The 16,818-nt window shown below is 46.3% G+C and overlaps 1 protein-coding gene across 1 annotated transcript in view; it reads left to right on the top strand.

Moving 5' to 3' along the window:
- Positions 1 to 16,818, top strand: part of RALBP1 (ralA binding protein 1) — a 50,062-nt gene that overhangs the window by 22,826 nt on the left and 10,418 nt on the right. Inside the window, exons 4-5 of the mRNA XM_081951919.1 lie at positions 1,474 to 1,823; positions 16,010 to 16,171. Coding sequence (XP_081808045.1) covers positions 1,474 to 1,823; positions 16,010 to 16,171 — 512 coding nt within the window. The remainder of the gene's footprint in view (positions 1 to 1,473; positions 1,824 to 16,009; positions 16,172 to 16,818) is intronic.

Below are 16,818 nucleotides of genomic sequence, written 5' to 3'. Positions count from 1 at the left end.
CACTTGTGAGAGACATGATGCAAGCAACATTCATGTAATGCAGAAGCAAAGAATAAAGACAAAACTGCACCAAAAATAAATACTTTGCAAGCATAGTATCTTATTACTCTGGAATACCATAAATATGAATGTCACTATCACAGAGTGGGACAATGTGTATCCAGTGCTTAGAAAAATGATAGGACTGGATGGGAGAATTGTTGAGCTTTTAAGGAATATGCTACCTGAGCATAGCAGAAAGCATGCTTCTCTCAGTAATAACTAAATGTTTCTCTGGCTTGAAGAAAAATTCATATAAGAATCCAGAAGAACATGAGCAGAAATTCAAATGATATAAGGAAGCCAATTTGTTTGATTATAATAATCTTTCAGTTAAGCCCATATAAATTAGTAGACTGCTAAAAGTCTAGAACAGGGGTGATAAACTTGTGCCATCACGGTGGCGTCACGTGACGTATCGGGACTTTTTTCCCTTTCGCTAAACCAGGCGGGGGCGGGGCCAGCACATGGAACATCCGGCCCGCAGGTGCGAGTTTGACATCCCTGGTTTAGAACCTTTGAAAAGGATTAGAGGGATCCGTTCCCTCCCTTTCTGCTAGCCTCAACGTATTATTATATGGGTCATAGAGGAAGAGACTGTCTTCTTTGACAACTGATAGGTGCAATATTTTTAGGCATATTTTCTAATTTCAAGGAATGGAGAGAATTCTGAAATTGAAACCAATTATCATCCTCTCTATTTTCCTCTTGTCTTTTTTTGTCAATGAGAGATGGCCAAATCTTTCTTCCATTGCACTTTTTTAAATCACTCGCAGTCCTTGTGTACCATTGTTATATGTGATTTGGGTCCAGGAATTTGTTACTCTCCAGAAGGAAGATAGGATGGAAAACCAATATTGAGTATTGTTCAAGAGGACTAGAAGAGCTTTAAATAGCAGCTAAAGATAGAATCTTGTAAACAAAGTCGTATTACCGCGTGTTTTTCTTTTAATTTTGGTAGGATTTAGGGCTTTTTGACCATTCAAAGGGCATCACTAATTTTGTTCTATCTTTTATGGATAGAATTGCTGCTGAAATAGCTAGGTTCAAATTCCCATCTAACAATTTTTCTTAGGAAGAGATTCTGGATCAGTCATTCTCTTAGCTCAGGGGTGTCAAACTGGTGGTCCATGGGCCGGATGTGTCACATGTAGTCCACATCTACCCCCTACCCCAGCTCTGCGAATGGGAAAAATGTTGCAAAACGTCACATGACGGTAACATGACACCGCGAGTTTGATGTCTGTGCCTTTGCCTATCTCATAGATTGTTACTATGAGAACATTAGAGGGTATACCATGTGAATTTTTTGGAGTTCTGAGATGAAAAGTAAAATGTAACAAGTGATACTGCTCATTGAGAAGACAGAAAATATTGAACTATAATTCTTTTTTATTCTCAAAGGATTTAAAAATCATTCTAAATATTTTTAAGGAATTAAATCAAAGGTGGATGAGTTAAAAGCAGCATATGACCGAGAAGAATCCCCTAACCTAGAGGACTATGAGCCCAACACAGTAGCTAGCTTGTTGAAACAATACCTGCGTGAACTTCCTGAAAACCTGCTTACCAAAGAGCTGATGCCTCATTTTGAAGATGCTTGTGGGAAGAGTCTGGAGTCCGAGAAACGGCAGGAATGCCAGCGCCTCCTGAAAGAGCTACCAGAATGTAACTTTCTCTTGATTTCCTGGCTGATGGTGCATATGGACCATGTCATTGCAAAGGAGCTAGAAACAAAAATGAATATCCAAAATATTTCTATAGTGCTCAGTCCAACTGTCCAGGTATGTGTGCTAGCCAGCTGTTATTTAAAACTGTTTTCAAATATATTTTTGGAAGTCACCTTATTTGTATTGCATGTGATTATGGTATTTCCCCTGTAGAGAAAAGGTGTGCTATGTCCAAAACAGAAATATACTTACAGAGTGCATCTTTCAAATGGAACTTACTAAGTGAGCTAGCTAGAGATACTCTTGCGGGGACTTCAAATCTCAAAGAGGATTGCTGCTTAACAAAGCTGGATTTAGTTTTATGCTTCGAGTTCTTAGAATTTAACATAGCCTTTATTTTATAGATGTAGCATATTTTTTAATATTTTAAGACGACTTTGATATCAGAATCACTGTGATTAATATTTTGCAGCAGGTTTGGTTGGAAGTATTAGTAGGTAACTACATTCTCTTAATTTTTAAAAAAAACATGAGGCCATATATGGATGTTACTGTTAAGAGACCTGGCATATTGCTAAATGATTAACTCATTATTAAAATGGACTTTCAATTGGCATTTGATTCCGAATTTGTGCTGAGGATTGAGGACTTACAAGTCTCTGCTTTTCATATGCCACCAGAAATCCTATCTTAAGTCATTGTGGAGTGTGCTCAGATATCGTTAGCACCAAATCCATATTGGATATAGTATTCAAAAGCAGATCAAAATTTAAACAGGGGTTTTTTATGAGCTAGATGCATTATGTATGTTAGGTGATAAATAGTAACAAAATGCCACATAGAATGCATAAGTGTATGGCAACTTTTATATGGTTTACTGAAACAAACTATTAATTGAATTCAGATATTTTAGTCCTTCCATCTTGAATTAGTACTTCATTTAAGATAGATATGGTTAAATTGTATAACAAATGAAAATTTAGTTTGGTGGCAGGCATTTCACAATCTATGTGTACTTAAATTAGCATGAAGGAATTCATTAATATAAAAGTTGGTACATATTTCTCTATCCAGGAATTTGAAGAGAAGGTAACTAATAGATTTGCCAATTTAAAAAAGGGTTTTATTCGGGAAGGGGAATCATGTAATCTTAAAGAGTAAGGAGAGCTAATAGGTTTGTTTGTGACTGTTGGAAGATACTTTTTAATATTTTTCTCTCTCTTATTTTCCTGCACTTTTTCTTTTTTCTATTGTTTTTTTGTTGAATTTTTATCTATATTCAATTCTCTAATAAAAATTATGTATAAAATAGAAATTAAAGATGGTTGGGGTAATTCCAAGTGCCCCAGAGTGTATATTTTTTATTATTTGTAAGATCATATATTTAGATATAAAGATATCCACAGGTTTTAACAAACTACCTGTAATCTGGATGCAGTAAAGAAAAACAAGGAAGTTGGACAGTTTAAAATCTTGTTTTGTATTACAATTGGTAACAATTATGATCACAATGTTCAAACATATCCCTGAAATTGAATATGCCAGAGATTCAGATAATTCAAAACGTTTGAATTAAAGAGGAACTCTGAATGAATCAACAAAAGGAGCATCCACAATATAATGCAGGTGTATGTGTTGATGTTTTACTGTAGGATTGTAGCTAAACAGTTCCTATTCTTATGTTAAATTTATTATTCAGTTAAAACATTTATATAGCTACCCATTTTATAACCATCTCTGGGCCATTCCCAATCACAAGTTAAAACAACATACAAATCCATATTAAAATTATAAAACTTAAACATTAAAATATTATAATAGTCACAAGCATTTGGTCCTTGTCCCTGAGTGGGCAGTTGCAGGAATAAAAACCTACAACTACTACAGTGGAACCTCCTATCACAACCGTAATCCGTTCTAGGACTTCGGTCGCAACCCCATTTGGTTGTGACTGGAAGCAAGACTGATTGTGCATGTGTGTACAAAAAAAAAAGTGGTGCGGAAGGGGAAATTGCTGCAGCAGGGAAAATTGCTGCAGTTGTGTTTGATCGCCTTCTGAGGATGTGTTCGCGACCAGAGTTAAATATTTAGCGGATTTTTTGGTCGGTACCCAATTTGATCATGGTCAGAAGCGTTCGTGACTCGAGGTTCTACTGTATTACTAATGTTTCCAGACCAATCAATAAAAACTCTACAGTATCTTCTAAGTGAAATGGCTGTTTTATGCAGTTACTGTCAATAGTTTAAAAATTATGACAGAAAAAAAAGTAATTTGAAAGTGATATTTCATTGATTTTGTTCAAATATGTTCCATTGTGCCCAATAATTTAACATAATTAGATTAGGGTGGACTCTAGGTATTGTATTTCTTTGATATGACTCATTACTGGTAAGGTATACGTGTAAGGATTGGTTAAATTGTTCATACCTTTACTTGGCACTTACACCCACCCTACTCCACCTTAGTTTTTAACAGTTACGTTAAATGAATGCAACATGTTCATATGCTCTTCACTCTGGTTATTTATCTAGAGTTTCAGTATTATGAAATTGAATTCAGTCCTTTATGGAATTTGGAGTTTTTCCAGATATTAAATATAGCAACATTAAAAAATGGTTAATAGTAATACCACCCGGTAGATCTTTTTAGCATCCTTATAGCCATTCTCCTGTGCGCTGCTTGGAGAGTCCAAGCATGGGTTAAATTCAGTCTATTTGCCCAAGGATTGAGTTGATTTTCTTAGCCATGCCTCCTCTCCTCATTGAGGGCCAGTTCAAAAACTCAGTCCAGCCCAGTTCGGACTTGTTTTTGGGGAGTTCCTCAGTTTGGGGGTGAATAGACTGAGATTCTCCTAATTAGTTAGATATTTTCTTACTTTTGTATTCGTCGTAGTCAGGAGGAAAATTTCCTTTTAAAATGCCGTTGCTGTTATACTGCTGGGAAGCACTCATTGGGGCACTTGTCCAGCGGCGGCTGGCGAGCCCGGGGGGCGGCAGGAGGCTTCCTTCCCCCCTCGGCTGTCAATTGATTCTTCGTTGCCCAGAGACCTCGGATTGCGTCTGACAGCTCCCTTATTGCCCGAAGAAGCGTGGCAGCCATTTTGAAGCTGTTTTGGTGCTCCGGCCGTTGCAGTTTGCCGCGCTTTTCCTTATAGCCAGCAAATTGCCGCGGGGGAGTTCTTAGCCTTCGTTCTGGGCGCCAGCAAGGCTTCCTCCAAGAAGACCTAAATCGGGCAGCTTAGGAGAGTTTTGGCCCTCGGATTGTACTCCTGTCCGGAGGACACAACTGTGAGGCACACAACTTCTGTTAACTCGCGCCGGTGCCAGGCCTACTGTTTGCAGCGTTGAAGACTCCAGCTGAAGACATCATGGCTGAGAGAGGCAAGAGGGCGCCAGAGGACCATCCAGAACCCTCATCAAAACGCAGTAGGCCAGATCCACCTGAGGTGGAAAAGGGCAATAAGGGCACCAAGGCTGAGGCCCGCCGGCATAGGGCTTTAGAAAAGACCTTTGAAAGACCTTTGGGAGCTGATCTCCACGGACGTGTGGGTTCTCAACATGGTCAGGCAGGGCTTAACCCTGGAGTTTCTATCCCTTCCCCCGAGGACCTTTGTCCAGTGTCCCGGCCCCACATCCCTTCCCAAGAGGGAACGCATGCAGGCGGAGATTCAACGTCTCCTACAGATAAACGCCATAGAGCCAGTTCCCATAGAGCAAGAAAAGAAGGGGTTCTACTCCATTCTATTCCTTGTCCCCAAAAGTTCCGGGGGGTGGAAGGCCATCTTGGACCTCAAAGCTCTAAATCGACATCTGGCCTACAAGGGTTTCAAGATGCAATCCCTACCGACCATCCTGGGTTGCATCAGACGAGGGGACAGATTGACCTCTATAGACCTGAAGGAAGCATACCTGCACATCCCCATCCGCAGGTCTCACAGGAGGTTCCTCAGGTTCCACTATGACAGCAGGCACTACCAATACAGGGCTCTCCCATTTGGCCTGTCTTCCGCACCGAGGACATTTATAAAGATATTGGCAGTGGTAGTGGCGCACTGCGCTCCCGTCCAATACGGCTACTCTGCTACCTGGACGACATCTTGATTCAATCAGCGTCCTCCGAACAAGGCGTCAGAGATGTTCAACACACCATCTCCACTCTACAACATCACGGGTTCTCGGTGAACCGGGAAAAGAGTCAGCTAACGCTGTCCACCCGCATATTACATCTAGGTGCACTGATAGACTCAAAATGTTGCCGAGTGTTCCTGTCTCCGGACCGCAGACGCAACCTCAACCTGCGCATGGACTGCGAGAGTGAACCAGCTGGCGTCCATCATGTCACTGTCTCAACTTCTGGGACTTACGATTTTTTGCATAAACATAGTTCCATGGGCACATCTACACACACACGAACTACAATGGTTCCTCCTCCCATCCAGAGGATGAAGGCCAGCAACTCTCCCAGGCATGTTATGCTAACCCTGAAGGTAAAACAGTCCCTTCGGTGGTGGGAATCGCGGGCAGTGACGAAGGGTTGCCTCTTCAGAGAACCAGACTGGCTGGGTAGTCACGACCGATGCAAGTCTCCAAGGATGGGTGGGCTCACTTTCAGGAGCAAATGACTCAAGGCAACTGGTCGCAGAGAGTGGCGGCACAGAGCATAAACCTGTTAGAGCTACGGGCGGCCAGGCTAGCCTTGTGCCATTTTCGCAGGGACATTGTGGACCACCATGTGTTGCTACTTACAGACAACATAGCAACGAAGGCCCACATAAACCGCCAGGAGGGCATCAGGTCCAAGACCCTCATGCCAGGTGCAGAGACGCTAGGGATGTGGGCCGAACGTCATCTGGCCTCCCTACGAGCGGCCCACATCTTGGGAGTGGACAATGTGAGGGCAGACTGTCTGAGCCGGACGACCATCGACAACACGGAATGGCGCCTTCATCCGGACACCTTTCACCAGATCACGGTCAGGTTCGGCCTTCTGGTGATTGATTTGTTCGCGAATCCAGCCAACTCTCAACTCCTGAGGTTCTTCTCAAGGTACGCCACTCTGCAAGCAGAAGGGACCAATGCCCTGCGCTGCTATTGGCCAAGAGGCCTCTTGTACGCCTTCCCGCCACTGCCTCTCATTCCGCAGGTAGTCCAGAAGATTCTGGCAGGGGGAGCAGAGGTTCTTCGAATTGGCCCAGGAGATCCTGGTACGCGGACCTTGTCAGCCTCTCCATTCGCAGACCATGGAGGATACCTCAGGAGCTGCTCTCCCTTAGCCAGGGGACCATAGTACATCCAGATCCCAGCTGGCTGCAGTTGGCCGTCTGGTCCTTGGGGGGGGGAACTCCTGAGGAAAGACAATCTGTCTGACAAAGTCATTTGTACCATACAGGTATCGTGTCGTCCTTCCACAACTCGAATTTGTGACGCCATCTGGGCCGCCTTCGATACCTGGTGCCGGACTCACGACATTGTCGTGGTTTCAGCTACAATGCCACAACTACTTGAATTCTTGCAGGAGGGGTTGAACAAGGATTTGGCACCCAACACCCTTTGCCATCAAGTTGCTGCCCTGTCCACCATCTTAACTAGACATTCTGCAGTGTCTTTAGGACAGCATCCTCAGGTGAAAAGCTTCCTAAGAGGGGCTTCCATCTGCCTACTGTTCACGGGTTCCCCACATGGGACCTTCCCCTTCTTCTCAGGGCTCTGACCAAGACTCCATTTGAGCCGATCTGGTCCATTAGTCTTCCGTACCTAACCTTGAAAACCGTTTTCCTTATTGTTATTACATCGGCCAGGAGGGTGTCAGAGCTGGCAGCTCTCTCGATTCGTGAGGACTTGTGTATCTTTCATGCTGACCGTATCATCCTCCAGTTAGATCCGGCCTTTCTGCCGAAAGTTAACTCACTGTTTCACAGAACTCAAGAAGTGGTACTCCCTAACTTCTGCCCTCACCCTCAGCATCCCAGGGAACGAACCTGGCACAAGTTAGACGTTTGGCAGATGGTCTGCAGATACATCAAAAGGACAGAGGGTTTTCGCCGATCCGAATCTCTCTTCGTCTCCTTCCAGCCAGGCTCCATGGGACGGAAAGTTTCCCCTTCTACAATCGGTCACTGGCTGAGGGCTTGTATTAAGTTGTCCTACCTACAGCAGGGCAAGGCAGTACGCCTAGAGTGACGGCTCATTCTACGAGAATGAGCATGGGCGACACAGGCTCCCGTGGAGGAAATATGTCGTGCAGCCACATGAACTTCTCCAACCTTATTCATTAAGCACTATCACATCGATTTCTATGCTGCAGCCGAGGCTTCGTTTGGGAGGAGGGTGTTACAACAGGTTGTAGTGACTCTGCGCACCTTGGACATTTCTGTTTCCCTCCCTGGGACTTCATAGCTTGGGTATGTCCCATACTTGGACTCTCCAAGCAGCGCACAGGAGAATGACCGTTGGCTTACCTGAACGGTCATTCTCTGGGTGCTGTGGGAGAGTCCAACCCCGCCCTGGGGTTTACTCCCTCTCTACTGGATCACATCAGGCTGTGTGGAGCAAAGACACTTTTAACAGGACTGGAAGAGACACCGTGCACACGTTCATCACAGACCAATGCCTTCATTTTTGAACTGGTCCTCAATGAGGAGAGGCAGCGTGGCTAAGAAAATCAACTCAGTCCTTGGGCAAATAGACTGAATTTAACCCATGCTTGGACTCTCCCGCAGCGCCCAGAAAACGACCGTTCAGGTAAGCCAACGGTCAATTTTGTTACATTTTAAGATTCCTGAGAAATAATAGAACATAACTAAGGTTCATTGGAATATTTTATGGTGGGGAAAGGGTTAAAATACATATTTAAAGCAGCTGCCATGTTAATTTATAAACACATATAATATTTCTAGACTTTTTAAAGAAGATTACATTGGATTAAAATGTAAACAGAAGATTTTATTTATTTATTTATTATTTATTTATTTTACTGTGCTTCTAGACCGCCCCCTCTCCCGAAAGGGACTCGGGGCGGTGTACAGTCCATACAAAGAATACATCAAAATACAATAAATAGAAAAATTAAATATGTACAGTTAAATATGGAGGAGGTTAAAAATAGAATTAAAAAGAACTGTACAGTTAGCCAGTATATATAAATATAATTTTAAAACCCCTAAGAAACACACAAATTAAATTAAAAACAATACCCCTAAAATAACCAGTTAATAGTACGTCTACCAGGAGGTAACAGTTGTAATTATGCCAGGCCCGCTAGTCGGAACAGGTGAGTCTTCAATTTTTGCCGGAAGGAGCGGAGGTCAGTGGTGGTTCTGATATCGGGGGGGAGGTCATTCCAGAGGGTTGGGCCCATCACAGAGAAGGCCCTACTCCTTGGTGTCGCCCCCTGGCATTGCCTAGTGGACGGCACCAGGAGAAGCCCCTCCCTGTGTGAGCGAATTGGCCGCAGGGATGTGTGTGGGAGGATGCGATCCCGCAAGTAACTAGGTCCTGTGCCATGGAGCGCTTTAAAGATGGTAATCAAGACCTTGAAACGCACCCGAAAAACCACAGGCAGCCAGTGCAGCTCGCGCAGGAGAGGTGTTATGTGGGAGTACCTAGTACTCCCCATCACAGCCCGCGCGGCTGCATTCTGAACCAACTGCAGTCTCCGGGCGCGTCCCAAGAGCAGCCCCATGTAGAGAGCGTTGCAGTAGTCCAGGCGGGACGTCACCAGCGCATGAGTGACCGTGCGCAGGGCATCCCGGTCCAGTAGGGGGCGTAATTGGCGCACCAGGCGAACCTGGTGGAACGCCCCCCTTGCCACGGCTGCCACATGGTCATCCATTGACAGCCGGGCATCAAGGAGGACGCCCAAATTGCGCGCCCGTTCCACAGGGGGCAATTGTTCGCCCCCTATGGCCAGCGATGGAATTAGCTGGCTGAACCGAGGTGCTGGTAGCCACAGCCACTCAGTCTTGGAGGGGTTGAGTTTGAGTCTGTTGTCCCCCATCCAGACCCCGACGGCCTCCAAACACCGGGACATCACTTCGACAGCCTCGTTGGGGTGGTTTGGAGTTGAAATGTACAGCTGAGTATCATCAGCGTACTGATGGTACTCAACCCCAAAACCACGGATGATCTCACCCAGCGGCTTCACATATGTGTTGAACAGGAGAGGCGAGAGGACCGACCCCTGTGGCACCCCACAAGTGAGTGGCCTCAGGGTCGACCTCTGCCCCCCTGTCAACACACATTGCTTCTGGTCGGAGAGGTAGGAGCCGAACCACCGCAAAACGGTGCCTCCGACTCCTATCCCCTCCAACCGGCGCAATAGGATACCATGGTCGATGGTATCAAAAGCCGCCGAGAGGTCTAATAGGACCAGGATAGAGGAACAACATCTATCTCTGGCCTTCCAGAGATCATCGACCAACGCGACCAAGGCTGTCTCCGTGCTGTGCCCGGGTCGGAAGCTGGACTGGCGTGAGTCTAGATAATCGGATTCGTCAAGGTGTCGTGGAAACTGCTGCGCCACCACATTCTCGACAACCTTCGCTAGAAAGGGAAGGTTGGAGACTGGACGATAATTAGCTAGCTCCGTTGGGTCGAGTGAAGGCCTCTTAAGTAAGGGCCTCACCACCGCCTCCTTCAAGGCAGTTGGTAGGGATCCCTCACCCAATGAGGCATTCACCAGGCCCAGAAGCCAGCCTCGAGTCACCTCCCAAGATGCCAGTACCAACCAGGAGGGACACGGGTCCATTAAACATGTGGTGGGTCGCAGCTGTCCACGCAACCTGTCCAAATCCTCGGGGGCAACAGAATCAAACTCCTCCCAGAGTGGTCTCACAAGACTCACTGTTGGCGGCCCGTCCGGTCCACTGAAGTGGGCCCATCCGCTCCGGATCTGAGCGACTTTGTCCTGCAGATATTCCCCAAACTCCTCTGCTCTGCCCTGCAAGGGCGCCCCCTGCATCCTCTGTGATAAGAGGGAGCGGGTCACCCTAAACAGGGCAGCAGGGCGGTTATCAGCGGACGCAATAAGAGCGGCACAATATCTACGTTTGGCCGCTCTCAATGCCACAAGGTAGGTCCGTAAATAGGCTCTTACCTGTGTTCGATCAGATTCGGAGCGTGAGGACCTCCACCTGCTCTCTAGACGTCTCCTATGGCGCTTCATCACCCTCAACTCCTCGGTATACCAAGGAGCTCGGGTGGGTCGCTGCCGCAGGAGAGGTCGCAAAGGCGCAACCCGGTCTAAGGCCCCAGCCGCCTCCCTATTCCAGGCGGCCGCTAGGTCCTCTGACCGAGCGCGGGTCAGGGCTACAGGTAATGGCCCACGCTCCGTCTGGAACCTATCCGGCTCCATCAGGTGCTTGGGGCGGTACCAGCTTGGACCGTCTGGTCCCGCCTCCTCGCGGTGGGGGGTAGCGCCAGGGAAGTCCAACCGGAAACATGAGTGATCTGACCATGACGGGTGTAACAGCTAAGTCCCCTATTCCCAGATCACTCGTCCACTGCTCAGATACAAAAACAAGGTCCAGTGTGTGGCCACCTTCGTGTGTGGGGCCCTGAATTAATTGGGTCAGGTCCATGGCTGTCATGGAAGCCATGAACTCCCGAGCCACCTCAGATGCTGCTCCCGTTGACGGCAGGTTGAAATCCCCCATAACCACAAGCTTGGGGATCTCAACCGCCGTCTCCGAGATCAGCTCGAGGAGCTCGGGCAGGGCCGCTGATGTATAGCGAGGAGCCAAGTATACAATCAGCAAACCCCACTGCCTCCCTGGGCCCCATTTCACACCAAGGGACTCACACCCGGGTATCTGAGGAACAGTGAACTCCCTCGGTTCTAGACCTTCCTGTATAACTACCGCCACCCCACCACCCTTACCCAGGGCCCGAGGCTATTTTGCAATAAGATCAGCTTGCTAACTGAAACATGTGATTGGCCTTAACCAGATTTAGTTTGAATCCAGATTTACAAACAATCATTTGAACCTAGCTCAGTCAGATTAATCATAGTTAATGTTAGGTGGTGTTTTTCTGAATTGGGTGGCATGGCAAGCTACAAAGAAGCAAAGCAGAAACAGAAATCCTATTCGGAGGGATAGAAGAAGTATAGGATCTCCTGCTTGAGCAGGTGGTTGGATAAGAAGACCTCCGAAGTCCCTTCCAACTCTGCTATTCTCCTAGGCGCTGCTTGGAGTGTCCAAGCATGGGTTAACTTCAGCTTGCTGCCCAAGGACTGAGTTTAAATCTTTAGTGTAGCCACGCCTCCTGCTCCCTTTGGAGGTCAGTTTGAAAAACTCAGTCGCCCTAAAAGGATGTTTTTGCAATTTCCAGTCCTTGAATAGCAAGCTGGATTTCTCCTAATTGCATTAGTATAGCCTTTTTATTGTTTTTTACACAGTTGTAGTCTTAGGTAGATCTAGGTTTTTTTGTTTTTACCAACGAACAGAGTTTCCTTCATCTAATTGCTTCCTCACGCGCAGACCAGGTTGCTGGGAGCATTACAGCCTTCCTCGTTTCCACTAGGCTCTGGCAGCACCGGGAGGCTTGTTAGCGGCTGCTGATGAGCCTTGGGGTCAGGTAGGGAAGTCAGGAGCCCCTGCAATCTGTCGGAAGAGCCTTCTTAGTTCCGGAGGCTCTACTGAGCACTCCGGATCACCGACGGTAGCCAGGTGTTGCTCCAAATGCAGGGCAGCCATTTTGGGAGAAAAAAAACAGCATGCGCTTTAAATCCAAGCCACTTTTTTCTTGTCCACTGTGCTGCAGCCTGGTCCCTTAGCAGATCACCGCCGGGAGGGGTGCTGGTCAAGTGGCCTTGCTCTGGGTCGCCAGGCAGGCCCCCCTCCCCCAAAGATCTTGATTGGCGGCCACAAGGAGTTTGGCTTTCTGGGCCATTCCTTGTCCTTATTAACAGCGCGGACCTGCAGCACCCTGAGGACTTCTCCTATTGGCACCATTTTGCAGCTCCATTCATCTCTCTTTTGCCAACTGTCCGAGAGATTCGGTTTTCCGACGATAGACCTGTTCGCCAGTCCGTTGAACATGCTACTCCTCCGGTTTATTTCGCGCTACCAGTGCCCCGGAGCAGAGGGGACGGATGCCCTGAGATGTCGCTGGCCCTCAGGTCTCCTCTACACCTTCCCCCCTTTCAACCTCATTCCTCAGATGATCAAGAAGATCCTGCTGGAGGGTGCCGAGGTGCTGCTGGTCCCACCCCATTGGCCGAGAAGACCCTGGTTCTCCGACTTCGTCAAGCTGTCCTTGACCAAGTGCTGGCGCATTCCTCAGGAGCAGATCTCCCTCAGCTAGGGGGCCATTCAACACCTGGATCCTCAATGGCTCCAGTTGGCCATCTGGCACTTGAGGGGAACCTCCTGAGGCGAGACAGTTTCTCGGACAGGGTCATCCGCACCATCCAGGCGTCCAGACGTCCCTCCACGGTGCGCATCTATAACGCTACTTGGACTGGTGTCTATTGCATCAAATTGTTGCCACTGCCGCAACTATCCCACAAATTCTTGACTTCCTTCAGGACGGATTGGACAAAGGTCTTGCCCCTAACACCCTTTGGAGGCAAGCTGCTGCCTTGGCCACCATCGTGTCCAGAGATGACTCTACACCGCTCAGCAGACACTCCATGGTTCGCAGCTTCCTGAAGGGAGCTGCCAACTTACATCCCCCAACGGTCCACCGATACCCGACCTTGGACCTGGTAGTTGTTCTGCAGACATTGATTTCTGCTCCTTCGAACCACTTCCTTCTGGCTCTTTACGCCATTTATCATTTAAGACTGCTTTTCTCATTGCAATCACTTCGGCTCGCAGAATCTCTGAATTGGTGGCCCTGTCGATCAGGGAGGACCTCTGTGTTGTGCATCCGGACAGGGTCATTCTTCGGCTTAACCCCTCCTTCATTCCAAAAGTCAACACCTTGTTCCATTGGTCACAGGAGGTAATTCTCCCTGATTTCTGCCCGCATCCCAGAGAGTGGGTCTGGCACAAACTTGACGTATGACGGGCAATACGCATATATAAGAAGAGGACAGCCTCCTTTCGCAAGTCCGAATCCTTTATTTCCTTCCAGCCTGCCTCAATGGGCAGTAAGGTTTCTTAATACAATACAATACAATAGTAGAGTTGGAAGGGACCTTGGAGGTCTTCTAGTCCAACCCCCTGCCTAGGCAGGAAACCCTATACCGTTTCAGACAAATAGCTATCCAACATCTTCTTAAAGACTTCCAGTGTTGGGGCATTCACAACTTCTGGAGGCAAGCTGTTCCACTGATTAATTGTTCTCACTGTCAGGAAATTTCTCCTCAGTTCTAAGTTGCTTCTCTCCTTGATTAGTTTCCACCCATTGCTTCTTGTTCTACCCTCAGGTGCTTTGGAGAATAGTTTGACTCCCTCTTCTTTGTGGCAACCTCTGAGATATTGGAACAATGCTATCATGTCTCCCCTAGTCCTTCTTTCTCTTAAGCTAAACATACCCAGTTCCTGCAACCGTTCTTCATATGTTTTAGTCTCCAGTCCCCTAATCATCTTTGTTGCTCTTCTCTGCACTCTTTCTAGAGTCTCCACATCTTTTTTACATCGTGGCGACCAGAACTGAATGCAGTATTCCAAGTGTGGCCTTACCAAGGCATTATAAAGTGGTATTAACACTTCACGTGATCTTGATTCTATCCCTCTGTTGATGCAGCCTAGAACTGTGTTGGCTTTTTTGGCAGCTGCTGCACACTGCTGGCTCATATTTAAATGGTTGTCCACTAGGACTCCAAGATCCCTTTCACAGTTACTACTACTGAGCAAGGTATCACTTATACTGTACCTTTTCTTTGACTATTTGGCGTTGGCTGTGCGCCTGCATTAACTGGCCTATGAACATCAGGCCCGGCCAGTTCCTTCTCGCATCACTGCTCATTCCACGAGGAGCGCCGCAACCTCGGCCGCATGGGCAACCCAGGCACCCATCGAAGAGATATGCAGGGCAGCGACTTGGACCTCGTCATCCCCATTTGTTCGTAACTATAAATTGGACTCCTTTGCAGCAGCGGAGGCCTCCTTTGGAAGGAGGGTCCTACAGCAGGTCTTAGTGGCTCCGGAGCAACGGAATGTTTCTGTTTCCCACCCTAGGACTATATAGCTTGGGTATGTCCCATGCTTGGACAAGCAACGCCTAGGAGAATGACCGTTGGCTTACCTGAATGGTCATTCTCTAGGTGCTACGGGAGTGTCCAACCCCACCCTGGGGTAATCTGGCGGAGCTGAATCGCCTCTCCTGAAGACATAGTTCACCTTCTTTGACATCCTTCTGGACTTCACCTCGTTTTTCAAACTGACCTCCAAAGGGAGCAGGAGGCATGGCTACACTAAAGATTTAAACTCAGTCCTTGGGCAGCAAGCTAAAGTTAACCCATGCTTGGACACCCCGCAGCGCCTAGGGAACGACCATTCAGGTAAGCCAATGGTCATTCTGCTTTTTCAGATTGGTATGGTGTTTGCATGACACTCTTAAGAAGACTATAGCACAGTTTTTCCCAACTGATATTCAGGACCACATATCCAACAAAGCATGAGTGTTGAATAGATTGCTGCTCCTAAGGGCTGCTGTGCAGGGGACAATCATTCAGTCCCATCTTTGGTCATATCTACAAGAGATATGGAGAGCCGAGGTGGTGCAGTGGTTAGAGTGTAGTACTGCAGTCTACTTCAGCTGGCTGCTAGCTGCAGTTTGGCAGTTCAAATCTCACTGGCTCAAGGTTGACTCAGCCTTCCATCTTCTGGGTAAAATGAGGACCCAGGTTGTTGAGGGCAATATGCTGACTCTGTAAACCGCTTAGAGAGGGCTTAAAGCACTGTGAAGTGGTACATATTAAGTGCTATTGCTATTGCAGACTGCCCCATATCATTTGGACATTTCACGTCATTCTCCATTACAAAATGGAGCAATATGTGCTGAGGACAGGTGCATTTAGAAGAAACTATTGTATGTTACTCACACAGATAGAGTTCTTTGTAAGGCTCATGTAGCTTCAGCAGCTGTCTCCTGTTTTTTTTGGGCATAGATGCATGCATACACAGCCATTTCTGCTGGGAGTGTCACCATATGGCTGTCGTGCAGGACAGCTTTCTAAGCAGCTCTAAAAGCCTTGCAAAAGATCCAGTTGCTTTAATAATCTAACACAATGTTTCCCAACCTTGACAAATATAATGCTGTAAGTGTGTTTGGAAAGGAATGTTTTATTATTTTGCAAGTGTCTACACAATGAATGACAATACTTCTAAAGTGGTACTGTGTCTTTTCAGATCAGCAACCGTGTCCTTTACGTGTTTTTCACTCATGTTCAAGAATTCTTTGGAAATGTGGTCCTCAAGCCAGTAACAAAGCCTCTTCGTTGGTCTAACATGGCAACCATGCCAGCATTGCCAGAAACACAGGAAAGCATTAAAGAAGAGATCCGAAGACAGGTTGGTCGTCTTTGAATGATTAGAACTTTCTAGAAGTTTGATTGAGGGAATTATTTTCAATCTTTTTATCAGTGATTTATGGCCCTTTTAATTGAGCAAAGTTTTATTGTATGATGGTGAAGAATAAAAAAACTTCCAGCTTTTAGATTTAAGAGAAGAGCTTACACTTATAATTTAGGTAGCCTGGACATTATAAGTTAAGGCTTGAATATATAATTTTCTCTTACATACTCTTTAAGATTTAATTCTCCCTTGTTCGTGTAGTACCTTGATTTTTTTCAAACGAGGTTGTATTCTTTTGTAGATTGAGATCAAATCTCACAGTGTTGCAACAAATGGCCTAATTTTCAGATTTTGGGTCTAATTAAAATATGATATATATGAACTACCTCAGTACTTTCAATAATAGACAGAAATTGATCTTTTGGACATTTAACTTGCTAACTTAAATTGACATATTCCATTTGTGGAAAAATAGTTAGAACTCAGTTACTAACTGCCTTGCACAGTGGCTGTTCATAGTTATAATAGTGCTAAAAAATAACTTCATGATCCAGGCATGTATTTTTACAACCTTCACAATCATGTGTTGCCGTTACAATTTACAATTTGCTGTTTTTATTTATTTATTGTTTTTTTTCTCCCCT

The sequence above is a fragment of the Natrix helvetica genome (genome assembly GCF_964273705.1).
Source record: "Natrix helvetica genome assembly, chromosome: 4".
Classification (NCBI taxonomy): Eukaryota; Metazoa; Chordata; class Lepidosauria; order Squamata; family Natricidae; genus Natrix; species Natrix helvetica.
This window is presented reverse-complemented; position numbering and strand designations above follow the sequence as displayed.